This window comes from Megalops cyprinoides, chromosome 20 (genome assembly GCF_013368585.1).
Source record: "Megalops cyprinoides isolate fMegCyp1 chromosome 20, fMegCyp1.pri, whole genome shotgun sequence".
NCBI lineage: Eukaryota > Metazoa > Chordata > Actinopteri > Elopiformes > Megalopidae > Megalops > Megalops cyprinoides.
The window spans coordinates 9,472,948-9,494,992 of NC_050602.1; the positions used below are offsets into that span (position 1 = coordinate 9,472,948).

General features: G+C 45.5%; 1 protein-coding gene across 1 annotated transcript in view; it reads left to right on the top strand.

The window, feature by feature from the left end:
* lamc1 (laminin, gamma 1) overlaps positions 1-22,045 on the top strand; it is an 84,116-nt gene that overhangs the window by 54,488 nt on the left and 7,583 nt on the right. Inside the window, exons 3-16 of the mRNA XM_036555008.1 lie at positions 7,043-7,173; positions 9,057-9,223; positions 11,294-11,482; positions 11,926-12,043; positions 12,384-12,482; positions 14,988-15,124; positions 15,864-15,986; positions 16,623-16,812; positions 17,380-17,492; positions 18,001-18,222; positions 19,545-19,733; positions 20,265-20,510; positions 21,084-21,237; positions 21,473-21,615. Coding sequence (XP_036410901.1) covers positions 7,043-7,173; positions 9,057-9,223; positions 11,294-11,482; positions 11,926-12,043; positions 12,384-12,482; positions 14,988-15,124; positions 15,864-15,986; positions 16,623-16,812; positions 17,380-17,492; positions 18,001-18,222; positions 19,545-19,733; positions 20,265-20,510; positions 21,084-21,237; positions 21,473-21,615 — 2,221 coding nt within the window. The remainder of the gene's footprint in view (positions 1-7,042; positions 7,174-9,056; positions 9,224-11,293; positions 11,483-11,925; positions 12,044-12,383; positions 12,483-14,987; positions 15,125-15,863; positions 15,987-16,622; positions 16,813-17,379; positions 17,493-18,000; positions 18,223-19,544; positions 19,734-20,264; positions 20,511-21,083; positions 21,238-21,472; positions 21,616-22,045) is intronic.

The following is a 22,045-nucleotide window of genomic DNA, read 5'->3' on the forward strand; positions in this document are numbered from 1 at the left end:
TCTTGATGCAAATGAATGAGTCAACAGGATCTGTTTTTTTCCCAGTTCTAACTGGCATCACTGTGGATATGTAGGGCTATGGGTTATGGCCCTCTTGGTCTTTCTGCGTTGAAGAAAGTTGTTCAAAGTTCAAGTGACTTGTTTTTCTCCTGCAGTGTAGCAGAGTATGAACCCATGGCTGATCTGGCCCAACCTGCGCTCTGTGGAGATCAGAGGAATGAGTCACTCTAGTGTCTTCCAGTCTGGCAGGATGAGACTGTTTGGATATCCTCCAACGTCAGGTTTAGACCACTAAGGCGCCTAAGCCTTTTAAATTCAGTCAGGAATCCTTATTTCCTGATTGGCTTAATCCTGTTTCAATGCGTGATATATAATTGGATACAATATCTTGCCGGACTTTAAGTACCGATTTTCTTAAATGCGCATTGCGGTCGACCACCCATAACCATTGGCGTTTTGTTTAGTTGTAATGATTCTGAGTGAAAATATAGCTGCAGGTAGGAAATACGGGGGCAAAGTGCAAAATGGCTGCCGGCAGTCATGCTTGCTGAAACATGCTCTGCCAGTTTTATAACTAATTCACATATATATATTTTTTTTTCAATGAAGGAAAACTTCAAAGTGACCACAAAATTTGATGTGGTGATGGATCCCCAAGACAAAGATTATAAAATTATTTTTATAATATATGTAATTTTTCATTAATTTTAAACATGGACTGGCCATAACACTATTGTGTAATCACAGCTTCAAGTCTGTCACAATGTTAAGGTCTCCTCAGAATTGCCTACCATGTAGACTATTTTCTTTGGTATTGGACAACACAGTCAGTATTAGCGTTAAAGCACATATAATCTTCTCTGTCATCTTTAATAGCATACAGAAATGGGTAGTCTTAAGGAGTCGATGCCAGTCTGTAACCTCCTTTTAGCAAAATTTGCTCTTGTTTTACACAGCCATCCAAAGGGGGTTCTAAGACTAAACATCCTCAAGGAGATGAAAACTTCATTCTGTTGCATTAACCCAGTTGCAACCCAGGAACTCCTTCACAATTTTGATGCCCAAAGGGTCCTCTGCTCTAAAATCAACGTTTATGCAAGTCTTATGTATGCACAACAGAAAAATCAAATGTTGAAACAGTAAGCAAATGCCATATGAAATGTGATGTAAGATTTTATTGGTTATTGCTACCTTTATTGCTCTCACTCTGTTTCCATAGTGTTATATTAAAGTCTGATTTCAGTAGAACATGATTGCTCAAGTACTCCACACTGATTGTAATGGTGTGTATGGGGGGGAATGTAAAGACACACATACAAACAAATGTAGGCTGAAGATACATTAGTCAATAACAATAAAGTTTGCCCAGTTTGGCTGGCTCTGCTTTGCCTCTCCTGGCAAATTGGCAGTTTAAACTGGCCCCAGGTCATGGTTAACGTTGATTCTTTTTTAGACGGGATGGCTGCACAGACTTTTCTATTCTGGGACACGCCTCTCCCCCCTACTGAGAATGGTCCTAGCAAAGGGGAATCTTAATAGTCTCCATGAGGAGAAGGACTTAGGCCTGTGATACACTAGAGTTGCGCTGCATGGTTTTTCTTTGATTAACTTTGATTGGACAGGGTAAAGGTCATTTAAGAAACCACTCCAAACCACTGAAGACTGGATTACCATTCGTCACACATGCCGTGAGCAGTTTATAAAAAAGGATCAGTTTGAGAATGTTACCGGCAAAATGTTTATTTCGGGAAGGCTTTTTGAGAAAATCCGGGCGGTGTGGCAATCATATTAGGTTGAGTTTCATCACATCGGATTGGACATGATGGATCATGTTTCACTGTGGTGAAGTGTCTGGCACGAGCTATAATCCAGTCTGAATAACATTCACCTGCTCAACCACACATCAACCCAGAGGGCAAGAAGATGGTTATATCTCAAACGATTTGATCATGAAATGCCTGACTTTCCTCTTAGTCACTACATTACAGACCAATCTGTATCCTGAAACCGTATCTAGTCCTTGTCTTATTTCATCCTGAAGCCTTGATGCATAAGTTCATCTGAATTAATACTGGAAACCAACAGGAAGAATGTGGGACAATGCAGCCACATACAGAGCCTGAGTGTCCAGGCACTTCACTTGATCCACGGAGACCAGACCTCACATGACCTGGGCCCGTCTTGCGGCATCACCACGGCTTTGACATGGTAACTGTGAGAGACCAGAGAGCTCATTATAGGGGTGCATTTTTTGCCCAAAAATAAACCCCCACTTCAGTTGCTGCAATATTTTAGCTGTCATTGATTCTGTAGGAGTTACGGAAGTGAAAGGTTTATTTCTGCAAGTGTGACTGACTGAACCAGGGGGATTGTGGTTGTTAGCCTCCAGGAATAGACGGCTGTAAAGAGTACACTCCTCTGTATGCGTACCAGTGACATTGCATTTAGGTTATTTTGCCCAGCAGACGCACTTACCCATCTTACGTTTTTTACGTATCAATTTATAAAGCTGGATGCTTCATTAAAATATTTTGCTCTATGGCAATACAGCAATGTCCCACACTGCTGCCCAATAACAGTGTTAAGAGGAGTGATAAGGAAATACTTCAGTAGCCTTTGCCTTGTCTTGTCTTGAGTTCTGTTAAAGTGTTTTAAACAGTCCCAATCCTGTTCTGTCCAGTTTTCTTTTCCTATTCGGTTGTGTAATTATGTGCTATTATTTTAATCCCATCCCAAAGCGTAACATATTAAACACAAATGTGTGGGCAATAGATATTTTTGGATTTATGAGTACAGTGGTTTCAAGTTCTATGGGTGTGCTCACAGTCTAAAATTACAAATGTTGAAATCATCACTCAGGCACAAATACACCAAAATATGTCTGCTAAAAATTTATTCTTAGTGAATCCTCAACCTAGTTTGCCATTTCTGAAGTTGGAAAATTTAAATGAAATTGAAGTTTTTCACAGGGAAAGGATTCATATCCAATAACTGAACATGTACAGAGTGGTGACTGATACCTCAGATTTGAAAAGTGTTCTTGGTTTTGTTCCACTTGCAAAAATCATGTGTCAGATCCAGAGATCTGAGTAGAGTTAATATTGTATTCTGTGCTGATTGGTACAGTATTACAGAGCGTTAGGGCATTTTAACGTATTGCAGATTTCGATGAGACTTATATTACAGTGAAGATACAGAGGAATGGTGCTGACACATTTAAATTATGCCACGTAATTATGATGTATACTTTTCATAGTCAGAGTAGTTGTAGCTAGCTGTTTGTACCCAATTAGTCTGTCTTTAAATGTCACCATGGAAGTTAAGCGTATGTGCAGAGATCCAGATGTTCCCAGGACTCTGAGCATGTTTTTCCTCTTGTGTTTGTCTCTCTCTCCCACCAGGCGTGGGATTTAGTTGAAGCCCCTCCAAGTACACACTCTCCCTCTAGGCCAGATCGGGGCTTGGTGTGTTAGCTGAGAGATGTCTGCAGCTGGGGTGGTGTTGGCAGCGGACCTGCACCTTCAGACACACACCTGAATCAGTCACCTCAGCCAATAGTGGTTTATTTTGAGTCATATGGGGGTGTGTGCACCAAATTCAAAAAAGCAGTGCGTCACATCCGTGTGTATTTTGTAGCAGTTTTATCACATGAGCATACATAAAATTGTAAAAGCAGTTCATCTGGCCTTTGTATTAGCCTGTTAGATGGTGACCTTTGGAATAATAGTTGACTGTTCAAAGCTAGCCTGTCAAATGACCTTCTGCTCCAAACCATAAGTTCCCTGTCTGTGTAAAGGTCTCAGAGGAGGCTGTGAATAAACGAATATGTCATTCTCTACCTCTGCGCGCTGTACAGATTTAGCCCACTTGCCAGATCCGTTCATTCTAGCCTTTCTCATGTGGTATTCAGCTATTTATACCAAAGCCCCTCAACTCTGTCAGGAAGGGATCTCTTTCCAGGGTGTCAGATGGGCAGAGTTCAGGGAGCAGAATGTACTGCTATTCCAAAGGTCCCATAGTCTGTTCCTTTACATTAGAGAGGCTGTTCTGAGGTGTCATGCCCTGTTCCGTTACATTATAGAGACTGTCCTGCTGGTCCCATAGCCTGTTCATTTACATTAGAGAGGCTGTTCTTTAGGTCTGAGAGCCTGTTCCTTTACATTAGAGACTGTTCTGTAGGTCTCATAGCCTGTTCCTTTACATTAGAGGGGCTGTTCTGAAGGTTCCATATTCTGTTCCTTCACTTTAGAGGCTGTTCTGCATGTTGAGAGCTGTACGGCTGCTACATGGCTTCTTCAACAGGGAGCATAGGCGCATTATATCTATATTAACGATGTAGCTGTTGTCAGTTATGAAGAGGGATTAATGACACTGCCGCAGCCCGATGGTTCTGCATTACTTGAATGCTGGACTGCAGATGTACATCTGTTCAAAGAGCTCAAAGGTCAAATATTTCTGCTTCGAACCCCTTCATGCTAAATCAACCCAGACATCTCGTGTTTGAGTCCGCATTCCCTTGGAAACATGGCCAGCCTGCAGTCAGGGTTTGACCGTCTCCTCACAGTTTGGGTTAAGTGTTGAATTGGGGTGGGGATCGGTTTAACGGGGTATCAGTGCATGGGGTAATCACTTGCAGCCCTCAGTAACACAGCTTGCAGTGCCTTGCTGCAGGATTCTCCTTTTGGCGTTGTTTTTGTGCATGAGGCCCGGGAGGGCCTCTCGAGGGGGACTTTGAGACACGGTACCACCGCTGTACACACAGGTAACGGATGTCCTCCGGGGAAAGGTAAAGGTGTCAGAGGGGGGTCAGCATGTCAGCATGTCACAGTTGCGGTGGTGACCTCTTCCTCGCACTAGAGTGTTGACCCCCTCCCACCCCCACCCCCACCCCCACCCCCACTCCTTCCTCTGTTGCTTACTGTCATAGCTGTGTGTCTGGTATGGCCAGACAGCTGGGGAACTATCAGCAAAAATTCGCCCCTTGGGGGGTGGGGGACGATGATCTCACTACCCAAAACCACCTTTGCTGAAGGCCAGCCTTCTGACTGTGTCTCTCGAGGCTTTGGGTTTCTTTATTTTTTAACCTCCAGTCCCTGACATGTTCAGACAGACCGCATTTCTGCATAACAACAGCAGTCCCCCCCCCCAACCCCACCCCACCTCCCACTACCACCACAGAAGAACGATTGCAAAAGGAAAAGGGAGGGCTTTAAAATGGATGAGGTCGGCGTAGACAATGAAAGAGGAAAACACGGTCTGATTTACAGCACCTCCGAAAACACGAACACAGCCTGAGATTGTTTGCCCAAGAAGGGATCGTGGGCAACAGCCCTGCCACTTTTTCCAGGCCCAAAATGCAGACTCTCCGGACAAAACTCCCCCGCAGAAAAATCCCTGGCGCTTAGAGCTTAGATCCTATTGTAGAGCCTGAGGGACAAGCGTGATGCCAGATAAGGGCAATATCCCCCCCCCCCCCTCCAAATTTCAACAGAGAGCGTTTGCCGGGAACACTAAGTCCGACAGCCTTCCCACCAGCGGCGCAGACAAACAGCAGGTAAAATGGATTGTGGGAGGCAGTGAGTCATTAGCGCGCCGGATCGGTTTTCAGCCTCTGCTTTGTCTCGCTCTATTGTGATGGTTCTGACCTACTGAGCAGCAGCTGATGATGGACTCCAGATGTGTGGAGCAGTCGGCCATAATGAAAACGGCATGGCCTCCTGGTTCGCAGGCAGGGCTCTCGCTCCGCTACGGGCCCGACCTGCCCCGGGAAAAAGGGCCGTCTGTCGGATCGCCCTCTCTGCCGCATACGCGCTGTAGATGTAAATCTTATTCATCGTTTTGCAGCGTGTGCAGGGTTTCTGGAACAGTCCTTATCCTGTTTGGGCTGCTGCAGAGCCCTGAGAGGAATCACGCTTTCGGGACTGAAGCCGTGTCACATTAGCTCTAGGAAATAAAATGACTTTGGGTTTAGATGTAACTGACCCCAGAACAGTTAGGGATGGTATAGGGTGATGCTGAGAACAACCACGGGCGTGAGATCCCCAGGTCTAGGGCTGGGAAGACCTCAGAGAGACAGGATGCTGTAGAGGGGGAGAGAAAACATTAAAACTGCTGGAAATTGGTTGCATTCGTTCTGAATAAAGTATTAAAATGTCAAAGGAAACAGACAGGAAACATGGACTAATGAAACCAAAAAACCCTTTTTCATTTGCTTTGGTGAAGCTCCCTTGTTACTGGAATGCCTACATTTTCCTTTGTAACATACAAGAGGTGGCACTAAAACTACATACATGTTAAGAAATCACATTTTGGTGTAAGTATTAACATTGACTAGCTGGTTCACCAGATATCTTTGGTTGCCATGTCTAGCTGGCTGGCAGTTAATTGTGTTATCTGTACTTGTCATAAAGTAGTCAATTAGATACATTACGTTACATAGGTACATATCTGTAGTCTTGCAGTCAGATGGCTCACTAGATAATCCGGAGTCTTGATGCAGTCAGCTAGCTAGCTAGCCAATACTGTTTTCTTCATGATTTGTCAATGAAATTGCAAAATGAGTAGAACCAGTTAACTTCTGTTTGGTATAGCTCTATGGTTTGTGTGGGACGTTTTCACTGAAGGAATAAAAACATCATGAATAAAACAGTGAAATAATGGGGAGAAACCTAGGAATGATTCCCTGAGCCCTTACAAAAGGTGATAGATAAAGTGTTTGAAATTTGTGAAAAGTGAGACATTACATATACGAGTCTTAGTTAGTGTACCATGGAGATGAGAGGTAGAATGTATGGACTCAGTTTGCATCCTACATACCTTATTGTTACCTTTGTGCCAGCAGGCTAGCTAGTTATATGCTTACAGTTTTAAATTTTTCCTACAACAGCTAAACAATTTCATACTTTATATCCTTTTATTTCTTTTTTTCTGTTGGTGAGATCCATTTGAAAAGCTTTCAGAAATCTTTACAAGCTGGAGCTTGATTTCTATTATAGTAACTGTTATTTTCTTTAACTTATTTCTTGCACTTATTGTCTTTCAGGAATGGGTGACAGCCACAGACATTCGGGTGACTCTGAACAGGCTCAATACATTTGGAGACGAGGTTTTCAACGATCCCAAGGTCCTCAAGTCTTACTACTACGCCATCTCGGACTTTGCTGTGGGAGGAAGGTAGGAATCGTGGTCCTGGTCCGTTTTTTTTTTTTTTTCTGGGATTTTTCAGTTCAAAATTTTATTTCAGTTCAAATGACAGCCTCAATTGTACTTGACGTGTGAGGGAAAGCATCCCACTCCGATTTCCTTTGTGAGAAGAACAAGCTCGTTCAACCGTGTTCTAAAGCATTTTCTAACCATATGCCAGGGCTTTATATACGCCAGATTAAATTTCTTTTTTTACTGCTCTGGCCTGTTGTCATATGTGGTCCTTAACTGCTTCTTAATAAGAAAATTGCTTCTCTTAAACATTTGGCAGACCTCTGCAGAAGTGAATTTGTGTGCAGAAGTGATATTGTGTCCGCACCTCCACAAATATGCCAGTCAAGGGATATATTGGCTTTGAGCAGAGGCCTGTGGCGAGTTTCACAGTGCAGTTCACAATTACTTCAAAAATCTCTTTGTTTTAACGTTCCCATGAATGAAAGGACTCCAGCCCATTAGGCACAGGGTCTGTTTGTTTAGTGCAAATTCTCTCTGTTGAGATTCAGATTCCACAACTTGGAAAGACAAAAAGTGCAGGGCAGAACATGCTGGAATTCCTCTGCAGACGTTTAAAATCGTGTGCTCGGTTCTCGCTGACCTCACGAAGCAGCCGCTGCTTCCCACTCAGGGTCACTTTAACCTGAGATTCGAAGGATGTTTAATCGATTAAGCGAGTCGTGGGGGTGGGCCGCGATACCCATTCGCTCTGCGTTCTCTTTCTCACAGAAGTTTGCGTCCCCGCGCTGTGTGGGTGTTTAGACTGAGGCCTTCACTGGATCAGTGCGTGGCACGGGAGTAGAGGTCCTGTTAAAAGTAGGGGAGAGGTGAGGGCGCTGCGGATCGGGGGCGAGCCGGGGCGTTCGGCGACCGCCACCCCCCCACCCCCACCTCCCCACTCCAGCCGCCGCAGTCTTTTCACCTTAATCTGTTTGAAAAGTGCAGCGCAGCTCTATCGCAGGCCCGCATTCCTGGCATTCCACTGCGAGAGGGCCGGGATTACGGAACGCCGAGACCTGGGCGGGGTGGGGCGGGAGGGATCGCCGAGAGATGAGCCGGAGCGCTGAGTGACGGAGCAGGGAGCGCAAACTTGGCTTTGCCCCGCGGGGCAGCCCATATCCCCCCGAAGGCACCGCCTTCCCTTGTTTCCGCAGGGACCCTCGGGACGAGAGCTTTTTCAACAGGCGCACGTACAATCTGTCAAACAGGCCCCGCGCGCCGCGGTCTTGATCCCTCTCATCACTTTTTTCACCCGGCCTTGCCAAGGAGCACCTGAAACAATACCCAGGGGAGGCCGCGGTGCAGGTCTTCTCTTGCAGGATTAGGGGCCCTGATGTAATCTGCGGCAGGGGGAGCGTGATCCGTTTCACAAGGGGGCTTGGAAGTGGACAGACACTGGTGTTTGAAAGAAACGGCCTGCACTTACAGCTCCCACAGAAATGGAGGAACACGCTGTATTCAGGGAGGGGGTGGGGGCTTGAGCCACATCAGTGCGGAGAGGCAGGAAATGTCCCCTCTCCGGGGGGGTGATGCTGCCAGGCGAGTTTTACATATCCTGTTTCCGAAGGACAAAGGTGACGTCTCCAAGCTGCTCAGTATCTAATTCACTCATTTATCTTAATTGATTGGATTGACAAGCCTAACTAATTCAGTGAGCAAGGCTAATTAATTCCGTCATTGAAAGCTCAAGAGGTTCAAATGCATTCTGACCTCAGCAAGGTGGGTTGTGCATGCTTGATGAGTCTGTTTGACTTAACGACTTAATGAACGTTCAAACATACAGGTTTGGATGTTAAAGGACTCTTTATGTGGTTTGATGCCGGTTAATGGCAGGACCTGTGTGCTTCCTTCATTCGCAGGTGCAAATGCAATGGCCACGCCAGCGAGTGCATCAAGAACAGCGCCAACAGGCTGGTGTGCAACTGCAAGCACAACACGGAGGGGGACGACTGCAACGTGTGCAAGCCCTTCTACAATGACCGTCCGTGGAGGAGAGCAACGGCCGAGAACGCCAACGAGTGCCTACGTGAGTCTATAGTACAGGCCTGACTGGGAACAGTGCTCTAAACCTAACTGTAATATACAGACCTGACTGGGAGTGGAACAGTGCTCTAAACCTAACTGTAATTTAGTGCAGGCTTGTCTCGGGCAGGACAGGAATCAGACCGTAAACTTACATTCCATTTAAAACAATGAACCCCCAACCTCTGAATCGCACAATTGGATTGACCTTCTGAAATGATGCAGTGTCAAAAATGAGACCGTTTGAAAATCCTTACTGCAAGCTGTTCATTAACTGTTCATTTCAATTATGTTGCGCCGAAACATTTCAACAGGGCATATGAATTCGCCTGAACCACGCTGAAGTGCTCCAGCTGTTTAAGAGAATTAATGCATTTTAAAGCCCAAGGAAATCTCTGCTGGAACCAACGATGGAAAAATGCCAGTGCTGTATGAATCTAGGCTGAATCTTTTTTTCAGCAAAGAAATACTCCCTCTATTTGCCTGGAGTGTGCTGTGATTTCTGTGCTTTTTCTTCTGTCAGTCAGAAAATCCACAGTAGCCATCTAAAGTTTAAAAAGAGTGAACACAGAGCACCGTGGGATATATTATTTTAGCTTTCATATTCCAATAGAGAACGCAAACTACTACCCACACGTAGCAGCCTTTTGATCTTGGGAAGACTAATGACAGGGCATGTGTGTTTGAAAACAGAAAGGTGCAAACCAATACAAGGCTCCTGCTTAATTTTCATTTGCCTGTAACATAAATAGTCTTCAGGAAAATCTCCATTTTGATATTCATTGCTGTTCCAATGTGAAACACACATTTACGTGTAGTATTGCGATATGTTTTAGATTCTGTGATCTAGTGACTGAAATATGGTAGTATACTTGGCTAGAAGTAGCACCCCTTGTCTAGTTAGGTTGCGCAAGTTAATTTAGGGTACGGCTTGAATGGTTTTATGCTCACCCTCACTGGTCTGGGGGGGTTGTTTGCCTGGTGTGACACTGTTGCTCATTCAACTTGCATATATACACTTATGTTCTATTGTGCTGGAAGTGTCTGGATAAGAGCATCTGCTAATGTAATGTAATATAAAATAATGACAGAAAAAGGGCTGTCCTTTCTGTTGGAATTCCAAGCCTGTAACATTTCGAAATATGGCAGCCTTCACTTGCTGATCGTTTTTCCATCGTGCGCTGTTCTCCCTCCTCTGTGCTTTAATCCGCAAACAGGATGACTCACCACTTGTTTGATCATATTATCATCATTGCCTGCCCGTTCAGGTAGACTTAGAATGCCTTGGTGTCTAAGAGTCTCTAGGAAAGTGGGATTTACAGAATAAACCGAGAGCAGGGCAAACAGAAGAAGTAATGGAGGGGCAATATCTGATGAAATGTGTGTGTATGTGTGGGGGTCACAGTGTAGCATATTGGTTAAGGAACAGGACTTGCAATCAAAACATTGCCATCTCAGTTCCCCACTGGGCCACTGCTTCTGTACCCTTGGGCAAGGTACCCAGAATTGCCTCAGCAAATATCCAGCTGTATAAATGGATAACATTGTTAAAAAAAAAAAAAAACTGTAACCAATGCAAGTCGATCTGGATAAGAGCATCTGCTAAATGCCTCTAATGTAATGTAATGTGTGTAAATGCACACAGTTGGCGTGGTCACCAGATGGAAGTTGTTCCCCCTAGATAAAGGCAAAAGCACTAGTTTCCTGAGTCCCACGTTGAAACGCACAGTTCCACCCATAGCCGTGGGATGGACCCTGCATCTGCTTTTTCCCACAGAACGTTTTTGCAGCGAGGCCCTCGCTCGTGTGTCATCCTCTCTCTGGCTCTCTCGGGGGAGGTGGAGGATCAGACTTGCGTCACCTTCGGAAAATTCGTGACTAATCGACCCAGTGCCACAGTGTCGAGGCTGAACTTTTCGCACGCCCCCACAGCTATGCCAGGCCTGACAGACCTTCCCTTTCAGCTGTTCTGTCTGATTAGGCCTGAGAGTGACCCCTCCCACACACACACACACCCTCCCATCCCCCCTTTATAAAACTGCAAGAAAGCTGAACGGAGTGCTCTCTTTCCCAGCATGCAACTGTAACGGCAAGTCTGCAGAGTGCTACTTTGACCCGGAGCTGTACCGAGCCACCGGCCACGGCGGGCACTGCCGCAACTGCGCCGACAACACCGATGGGCCCAACTGCGAGCGCTGCCTGGACAACTACTACCGGGACACCTCCGGCAGCCGCTGCCTCCCCTGCAGCTGCAACCCCGTGGGTGAGTTACCATGGCGACACTGGGGCAACTGGGCGGATGCAGCCGTCCTCCCTGAGGTCCCCATCTGTGGTTTTCAACATGCACTGTGTCACGCATGCATACTATTTCAAATTTTTTGAAATTTCACTATATTTGAAGTATGTTTTAAGTAAAATATTGAGTCAAATGAAAGAATATATGTTACTTAATGGTGCATGCATATATGTGTTGAGGTTTTTTGTGTGTGTGTGTGTGTGTGTGTGTGTTGGGCTGGCCCTGTCCCTCTGGAGATGAAGGGGAGTAATAGGTGTGTGTGTGTTTGTGCGTGCGCGCTTCTGTATGTGTGTGTGTCTGTGTATGTGTGTGTGTGTCTGTTGGGCTGGCCCTGTCCCTCAGGAGATAAAGTGGAGTAATAGGTGTGTGTGTGTGCGTGTGTGTATTAACCAGGCTCTGTCCCTCTACAGGCTCGGTCAGCACTCAGTGTGACACCAGCGGGCGCTGCAGCTGCAAGCCCGGAGTGACGGGAGAGAAGTGTGACCGCTGCCAGCCGGGCTACCACACCCTCACTGAGGCAGGCTGCAGGTGAGCCGCACCCGGCCAATCAGAGAGCAGCACACCTCCCACCACTGTCAGTCATATCCATCACAGCAATTCTGTGAAGACCGGTCACAGAGAGGCTTTTGCTGTGCTCACATTTGTTGTCCATACACTGTGTATCCTCTTGTTTAATGCTATGTGCTGGTAGGTTTCTTTTAGAAGGATACCTAAAGGCCTGTAGAGGTGATGGGAGAACTCCCTCCTATTTACCTGTGTGCATGCTGTTTATCCTATCCCTCCTATTTAGCTGTGTGCATGCTGTTGCTCTTGTCCATCCTGTTTACCTCTTTGCACCTGTGTCTGTGCCCCTTCTCCTGCTCTCCAGGCCGTGCTCATGCAACCCCTCTGGAAGCACACAAGAATGTGACGTCCAGACAGGCCGCTGCCAGTGCAAGGACAACGTGGAGGGCTTCAGCTGTGACAGGTACCGTAGCCCGCCCTGTCTCTCCCCTACCTATCAGGGGTCACAGGAAGGACCCCTGCTGAGCTGCCTGGTAGCAGTGAGCATAATGCAGGGGCAAACTGTGATCATCTGCAGCAGTGTAGCATTGTGATGTAGCGGTAAGGAACAGGGCTCGTAACCGAAAGGTTGGTGGTTCGATTCCCCACTGGGGCACGATACCTAACCCACAGCTGCCTCAGTAAATATCCAGCTGTATAAATGCATAAAATTGTAACCTGTGTAAGTCGCTCTCAATAAGAGCATCTGCTAAATCACCGTGATCTAATGTAATGCAAACAGCCAAATGTACTGCCATGCATCCACATTGATGAATAAAAGTTAGGGAGTAGCAGCTAACACATTTGCAACAGGTAAAGCAGGAATGTCCATTCAGGACTCTTTTTAGAGGAAAAAGGACTGCTCATTAATAACACTTTTCTAAATTTAAGCCGCGGATATTGACGAATAGTGTCTTTTAGATACTGTAGAGGTCTCTGAGTGAAGAAATGCTGCATGCCTGTGAAATAGGATTAGGCACTCATTCCCCTACACTGAAGGAGAAAATAGGGCAGAGATAGCGGCCCTCCCAGCGCAGCTCCGCAGCCTGGCCTTGTATGGCCTCGCCGGAGCAGGCAGGCCGGCCGGGACTCCACGGATTTTGTGCAGTGACCCGTTAACCCCTCCCCCACTCACCGCGGCCGCCGCCACTGCCGCTGCGGCCGCCTCTTTCAGACAAACTGGCTGCCTGTAAACCTGTCCTTTCTCCGGCTCGGAGCGTGGCGAGACACTGAGTGCCCGGGGGCCTCTGATGGAATAACTAATATTAGCCAGAGAGTGCCCGAGGCTCATGTCTTTCTCTCTCACACACACACACACACACACACACACACACACACACACACACACACACACACACCTCGGCTATATCTTCACTGTGACATCACACGCTGTGTTAACGTGCTGCTGTCACCAGAAAGGCGGAAGTCTCGGGAATGACACAAAGAAATGGCCACGTGAAAAATACACTAGGTATTCAGTAAAAATAAGTGAGACCATTCTTTGAAAAAACGAGTAGGATTGATTAAGTTCTCATTCTCTCCCTGTGATTCCTAGCCAGACTTCATCTGACACTTGTCTGGTTTGTAAACCTGCACATGGAGACCCAGTCATACCCTTGTATTAAAACTTCACATAACCCATTTATGTGCTTACACTTTGTTTTTTATGGATAAAATATTTTCTGTAACCATATGTGTTTCAGGAAATGCCAGCTCTTTCATAGTTTTGGAGTTACTTTGTGATGGGAGGCAATTGAAAATACAACAATAGTTAGTTGCTTGAAGTAAAAATTTTTCTAATGCAGTATTCCCAGAGTGTCAGTTTGCCCTTTGTATAAGTAAGTTCATTTGCTCAGAAAATGTGTGTGGGCTGAAGATGATTTCATCCAAGATGAATACAGTGCTTTATTTAATGTAGCCCATAATCTTGCAGAAGTGTTACACCCACACTACAGTGTCTGCAGAAGTATCAGACTGCAAGGGTTCATGCTTGTAGTTTTAGAGATTGGAACACAAGTTGTACAGTCTCAGAGGTTGCGCTGGCAAAGAAAAGAAAAAAAGATAACTTGAAGGAACTAACATAGATGACCCAAGATGCAAGGATACTTTAGAGGGTACACTGTATGTGCCAACCTTCAATAAAATATGAGACGGGTGTGCCAAGAGAGATCATGTTTCATTTGGGAAGACCCAGGTCTAAGTTTGACCTGTTCAGATTCTACTCACCTGGCCCTCTTCCAGTGAAGTTTGGTTGCCGGGCAGTGGATACTGGAACTAATTTAGGATTTTGCTACCTGACCCAAAGTGCATATATTTTCAACAAGTGGTCTGTCATTGGAGAGATTGGGTACCAGTGTAGCAAAAGTGAAGGTCGTGCTCACATTTGCAGTTGTCATAGGATTCTCTTATGGCACCATGGTGTAAATTCTCATCTTGCATTCAGAAGCAGGTTTACCAAATCATAAAGCTTTCTTCTGCTGCAGAACTGCCCCTGTGTTTTACTTATCGTAACTAAGATCTCCCAATTTTTTGTTGTGACACCAGTTCCTTGCTTATAGTTTAGGATAATGGACACAGATGATTAGATTACAACATTCATATAACGTAGACTTTTGTCTGTTGCACCTGATCTAAACCTTGGCTAGCAAACATAAAGGTCATCTCTCTCTCTCTCTCTCTCTCTCTCTCTCTCTCTCTCTCTCTCTCTCTCAAAAAACGTGAACGCATATTTTGAAGATTTTTGTTTTTGCTAAAATCGATTAGAAATAACGTGGCGTGATTAGTACTAGTCATGTTGCACGTGGCTTCAAAAATTTGTGTCTCAGGCTTTTGACAGGGTTGACCGTGCTGTTTTTGGGATTGTAGTAGTTTAGCTTTAAATTTCCGTGTCCAGTCAGAACTCTGGACTAACCTGTGACGACTCTTTCAGGTGTAAGCTGGGCTTCTTCAACCTGGATCCCCTCAATCCTCAAGGATGCACCCCCTGCTTCTGCTTCCAGCACTCCTCCGTCTGCGACACAGCCGACGGCTACAGCATACACAGAGTCTCCTCCACCTTCGAAAGAGGCGAGTTTATCTTATCTGCACGAGCCCTTCCTTATTCTCTGCCTTAATGGCACCGCGCCTTGTGGATCATTATTAGCCATAGGGCGTAGACAAGTCTCCCAGGTTCAGCTAGCCCGTACCTCAAGGTGAACGGGGTTCTTAATCTTTCCCCTAACAAAAGCCTTTTATTAGCACATACACGCAGTCTATTTACCTGCGACTGGGTGGCGCCTGCAGTCGGCCAGGTTGTGATACGTGCTGCATGCATTAACAGGAGTGCAGTTAGATCACTGCTGGTAGGTCACGGCCTGCTTATACAGGCCCCTATATAAAACACGGATTAGGTGGAATGTGTGTGTATGCTGTTAATGTTTTTGTCATTAGCCTGGGAAAATGCAGAGTGGTTCAGTGTTTCCACTTGAATGGACCACCACAGGTCTTTTGCCGGTGGTAGGAAGCTTTATACCTGTGGAGATTGCTGCCATTTATCAATATGCCCATGTCTAATTATCGATGCCATCCCATTCTGTTCTCATTCAAGGTGAATCAGTGTGAGCACCATTTGAATTTATGCTTTTAAGACAATAGGTCAAGACAGACTAAGACAATCTTACGCCACTCCATCAGACCACCAGTAGAGTGTGAAGAAGCAGGATTCAGCATGCACAGAGACCAGGGACAAAGTTGTACAGGTGTTCTCAGATCGTGTCTGAGCAGGTAAAGGTTAGGCGTGTGATGCTTTTGACCTTTACCCTCCCAGATGATGAGGAGTGGACCGGTCAGCAGCGTGATGGTTCCAGCGTCCGGGTCCAGTGGTCCTCCAGCAGAAAGGAGATCTCCCTCATCTCTGATGACTATTTCCCCATGTACTTTGTGGCTCCAGGTATGACATGCATAGGACTGGTAACACAGTCTCCATATTATACATCAGTGTAGTACGCAATAGGACTGGTAACAGTCTCTGTATATTATCTCTTTATATTATTTTGTGTGTTAGTAGTGTCTTAACCTCTTAAAACCGTCTCTCATGGATTTTGTAACAGATGGTCACTTGGTTTTGGCCTCACAGAGTTACAGACAAAACAAAGATAATCCATGGAAACTGTTCTATAGCTTTGTGTGTTTGTAAGCCGCTTTCATTGTATAAGTTGAACCCAAACAAAATTACATTGTATACATTTTAAGGTATTCATTCATTTTATTTTGAGAGGTGTAGGAAATTGCTGAGTATAAATAATATAACTACCCAACAATAAGTATAGATAATATACTTCCTCATATTAAGGAAGCTGTTTGTATAAATAATATAAACATTGTAGTTCAGTAGCTGTAGTGGGTGGTGCACCTGCCGGCTTTTAGTTTTCAGTGTGATTTACAGTGAAAATGTTTGTAGGGAGCAGTATGGAAGGTGCAGTACAACTCTACTGGTAGATTTAGCATCAGTTGAGATTATTTTTTACACTGCAACCTTGAAAAGCTTTTATAACGTTACGCCGTACCGACAATTTCATTGCTACAGAGAAGTTCCTCGGCAATCAGCTGCTGAGCTACGGGCAGAATCTGACCCTCAGCTTTCGGGTTGATCGACGGGACACCCGCCTCTCTGCGGAGGATGTGGTCCTGGAAGGGGCGGGGTTGCGGGTTGCTGTGCCCCTCATCGCCCAGGGCAATGCCTACCCCAGCGAGAACATGCAGACATACGTGTTCAGGTAGGTGAACATGTACCATCATGATCTTTGATTGATCGGTAGGAAACACTGAACCAGTTTGAAAGGCAGGGTTTTGCATTGAAGTTGTACGGTGTAAAACATTGTCTTGTTTTTGCAAAAATACCTACTCTTATAAAGGCCATGAGTGTTTGAATTTTGTGTAACTCTTGTAGAGTTAGTAGTAACATTTATCCATTTACAGGAATCATTTATACATCTCCTAGATAACTAGATGGATAACTGAAACATCAAATGTAGATTTGTAATCAGGCATTTCAAGAGAGGAGTAATAACCTAGTATTAAAAGTGTAAACAGGACTTCAGATGCAGAGAAAATGTAAAACTAAGCACATTTTTACTTCTCGTACACTTTACCCTTTTTATCTACAGTTGTTCAGGTTGTTGCTCACAGAAACTTATATAAATAAAATAAATAAAATAAATAAAACTTATTTTGAAAATCTAAGTGTTGGTGTCTGGATGTACAGTGCTCTCTCATTGGTTGATTGCATTGTGGAGTAGGTGTGCAGTATTAAGCTGATTATGAGTGCTGATTTTTCTCCTCAGACTGCACGATGCCACAGATTACCCCTGGAGGCCCAGTCTGACCCACTCCGACTTCCAGAAGCTGCTCTACAACTTGACCTCCGTCAAGATCCGTGGCACCTACAGCGAAAGAAGTAAGGCCACAAACCCACCCACAGAGGGCAGCTCATGCTGGTCTCTGTTGGCGTGATGTTGAATGATTCTGTTTCCCATGGTGGTAGGAGAGGAGTGAGCTCTGTGTGCATAGAAGTGGCCCTTACCATCACAGGCTTGGCCTCACTGCTATGAAACCATTTAAAGCTACACCGTGCCTTCAGTAGTTATGTCTATATCACGTCCTGTCTTACCACTGATGGCTAACGAAAGGAGAAAATGGAGATCTTATTGGTGGACATTTAAATGTGTTCAGTCAAAAACAGTTTCAGCTATAAAATCGAGAAAGGCATCTAGTCAAAATAGCATGGGTCAAGGATTAGCTAGTTCGTCGAGACAACTACCGGCTCAACAAGAGCGTATTACTCGCACTTGTTTCAGTCGTCCCGTGCTGTAAGTACAAACATGCAGATTAGCGGAAGGACACAGGGGTGAAGGTGAAGGGAGTGTGCTGCGTGGCTTAACAGCTCCCGCTTCCTGCTTCCCCAGGCGCCGGTTACCTGGACGACGTCTCCCTGATGACGGCCCGCCGCGGGCCCGGCTCGCCGGCGCGCTGGGTGGAGCGCTGCACCTGCCCACAGGGCTACGTCGGACAGTTCTGCGAGCAGTGCGCCCTGGGATACCGGAGGAGCCGCCCCGACCTGGGACCCTTCAGCACCTGCGAGCCCTGCAACTGCAACGGCCACAGCGACACCTGCGACCCCGAGACAGGTAAAATACAGTTTACCCATAATTCCCATGACTTACCCCAGGCAGGTGAAACCTTACCCACTCTCCCCCAAAATGTCTAAAACATTACATGCTCCTTTAGCCCTCTAATATTTGATGTATCATCCTGTTTTCTTGGGACAGTAACCTTTTGAGTGGGTCTCAGTGGTGACACAATCAATTTGACAGTAAATTCCAGTCTAAAATAATGCAGTTGAGTCCTTCATTTTACATTTCTTAGAAGAGAGAAGCATATTTTTAGAAGGTAAAAATTAACAGTACACCTAATTGCATATGCCGTAAACCTGAAATGGCCTCTCTATGGAAAATCTGGAGCTGCAAGTAACTGAAAGGAGATCATAGGCGTTTGGAAAGGAGGAGGGGATTAAAGCTATTAAACTGTTTTGAAAGGAGTGCCAAATCACTCCTCAGATATTTCCCTGAGGGAGTTATAAAAATTGCAATTACATTTTGCATTGAACTTGGATCCATGTCCCAGACAAAGATGGATCTTTGTAATTATTTGTTTTTTCATTTAAGTAGCTGAGATGAATGGAGCACTACATTGGTTTTGTTGTCACAAGGCATGATAGACTCAGGCTAGTGTTAATGGGTTTAGACCTTATGGCCATGAGTAATTGTCTGGGTTGTCAGGAAATTAAAGAAATTGATGGTGATTGATCTTGCATTGAAGACATGCAGTGTGATTAATTACAATTTCAATTGCATCTTTAACAGCAGTGGCATTACATTTGAGGAATAGGGTGTAATAACTGAGGATGACTCACAGTAAGGAACAATATTAAAGATCTAAATGTTTCATTTGGAATTGCATTATTAAATAAAACGCAAAGGAATTAACTAGTTTTACTGTAACCTCCTGTTAAATAGGTTCGGCTTACATAGCCTTATAACAAGTAAGTTCAGTATTTTTTTTGTACAGTGCATTCTCAAGAAGCTGAAATGAAATGGTGAAGTATTCACTTATTGTAGATTGGACTAGTGGTAAAACAGTCAAGAAAACATGTGAGCTCTGGCTGAAAGCATTATATTGCATACTCCTTATGTCACTTGGATTCCTCATTTTGATGATTCCATTTTGATAGTATGCATGAGAAATTGAATGTTCATGTGTATTTATCAGATGTATATCTGGAGGATGGTTTTTTTGGATGATGGTAAAGTGCCTGTGTTGTGTTGCTGTAAAATATGACATAAATCTTGAATCTTGACATCAATCTTGTAGCTTGCTTATAGGTTGTCCAGGAGTGCCCTCTTGTGAATGTAAGTGGAATGGCATGTTTCTCTGCGTCTGCCCGCTGTAGGGTTGTGTAACTGCAAAGACAACACTGCCGGACCCAGCTGCGAGAAGTGCAAGGATGGTTTCTATGGCGACTCCACGGCTGGGACCCCCTCGGACTGCAAGCCGTGCCCCTGCCCAGGGGGGTCTACCTGCGCTGTGGTCCCCAAGACCAAGGAGGTGGTCTGCACCAACTGCCCCACAGGCACAACAGGTACCTACTACCTAGCTGCACCGGGTCACTGTACCTAGAACAGCACCAGCAAATCAGGACCTCACAGGTTATTGGGGAGTGGTGGGTTGGAATTCCGTTTGAGAGGTTATCAAAGGTGTTGGGGGGGGTCTCAATAAAAGCGTTACTCATTACCTTTGAGAACCGGGATTACACACTGTGTTCTCCAATTTCATCACACACAACCAGTGGGTAGGTATTCATACAATGCAGAATAAGTAGTAAGTATGTGTTCTAGATGCCTTCAGTAGGAAATTTCCCTGACCTGGAATATGTAATAAATATGTATTGTACATATATCTAGTTGGATGTTGCAAGATATGCAAGATTCACAATGTTGAAAGTTAGACTAAGCACTTAGCCACTGTTGAGGTGCTGTCTTAGTATACTGCAGGACTAGCTTGTAATGCTTTTCAGATTCAGAATTCAGATATCTTGGAATGTTTGAGGATTTAACAATCCCTTAAATCATGTTAAATCTTGACGGAGGTGTTAATTATGTTTGAACCCCAGGGAAGCGCTGTGAGCTGTGCGATGATGGGTATTTCGGCGACCCCCTCGGGGAGAAGGGCCCTGTCAGGGCCTGCCGGGCATGCAAGTGCAGCGACAACATCGACCCCAACGCCGTCGGCAACTGCAACCGGGAGACAGGCGAGTGCCTCAAGTGCATCTACAACACAGACGGCTTCTTCTGCGACCGCTGCAAGGAGGGTTTCTACGGCAACGCCCTGGCTGCCAACCCCAGTGACAAGTGCAAACGTAAGCTGACGTTTTTTTTTTTTTTTTTTCCCACAGATTTTTAGAAGTCCAACTTTTAGTTTTGAATCTTATGGTGGAGTGTCCCTGGGCCTGTAATGCCAACCTCAATTACCCCACACCACTTATACCATTGATTTCCTTTAAACAGGGGCAAGTATCTTGTTCTCAGTGGACTTTGTAATTAGGCCACTCAGTTATGGGAGGTAATGGTCTGCATAGAACAGATTTCTTGTTAAACCAGGTGTAAAGCCAGTCATGTTTCTTTTCTAATGGAAAAAGTAATGTAAAATTGTAGCTGTGTGCTCCTTCACATCCATGTGGTGCAAAGTGCGTAATCCAAAATGCTTCAGTGAAGGTCCAGCTGTATAAACGAATGGTACGTAAGCTGTGAATCACTGCATCACATCTAAGTGAGTAAAAGTGAATGAATTTATCAGATATCGACATGACCTTTTGTGATTCTGTGCATTGCTGTCTGCACCTGGTTTGCCCGAATTTGTCCTGTCACAGAGACACATGGTGCATCTTCTGTGCCCCCTAATGAGACACTTACTCTCCCCCCCCTCCCCCCAGCTTGCTCTTGCTCCCCCTACGGCACGGTAGACAGGCAAACCAGCTGCATGCAGATCACAGGGCAGTGCCTGTGTCTGCCCCACGTCACCAACCGCGACTGCAGCGCCTGTGAACCCGGCTATTACAACCTGCAGAGCGGCCGCGGCTGCGAGAGGTAAGCCGCAGGGGACAGGGTGGGGGCCTAAACTGCAGGCGGTGGTCACTTTGGGTCAGTTTAGGTCTTGCAGGGAAAGGGAACGGTCATAAAAAGTCACTTTATGGAGGAGGAGAGTGTCTCTTGCATTAGGAAAGCTCTTCTGCCAGACCTGTTTGGTTCCGGCTGTGATTCATATTCCTGTTAGAGATGCACGTTGTGTACAATTGTTTAAGCCTCCTTGTCACCTGGGCAGGTGCGACTGCAATCCCATCGGCTCCACCAACGGGCAGTGTGACATCGCCAGTGGCCAGTGCGAATGCCAGCCAGGCGTCACAGGCCGGCGCTGCGAACGCTGCGAGGTCAACTTCTTCGGCTTTGGATCCTCCGGCTGCAAACGTGAGACAAAAACTGCAGAATTTGTGTGCTTCCATTATGACTCTGTTATTCCTCTGTGTTACCTCCATCCTCTGCAGTTCCTTGTGAAGGAGGCTCTGGTTGGCAACAGGAGGTTCTGGTCCTGTCTGTGTTCTTGTGCTCGCTATGGATGTGTGTAAAACACAGTATCCAATCACAGGTGTTTGTAAAAAGACAGCTAAAATGAACACTTACGGCCTCAGTAATGGCAGGAACAGAACTTTTACTGTGAACCGCACAGAGCTAAATCTCTCTTTCACATACACCATCTGTGCCGAAGAATTCAGTTCTGTCATATTTCCCACATATGACAGAACTGAGGTGGATTCATTTAATTGTGCACTTTGGGGTATATTATGTGGGGTGGGACAGAGGAATGGGAGGGATATGGAAGAGGAGGTCGCTGTAAAGT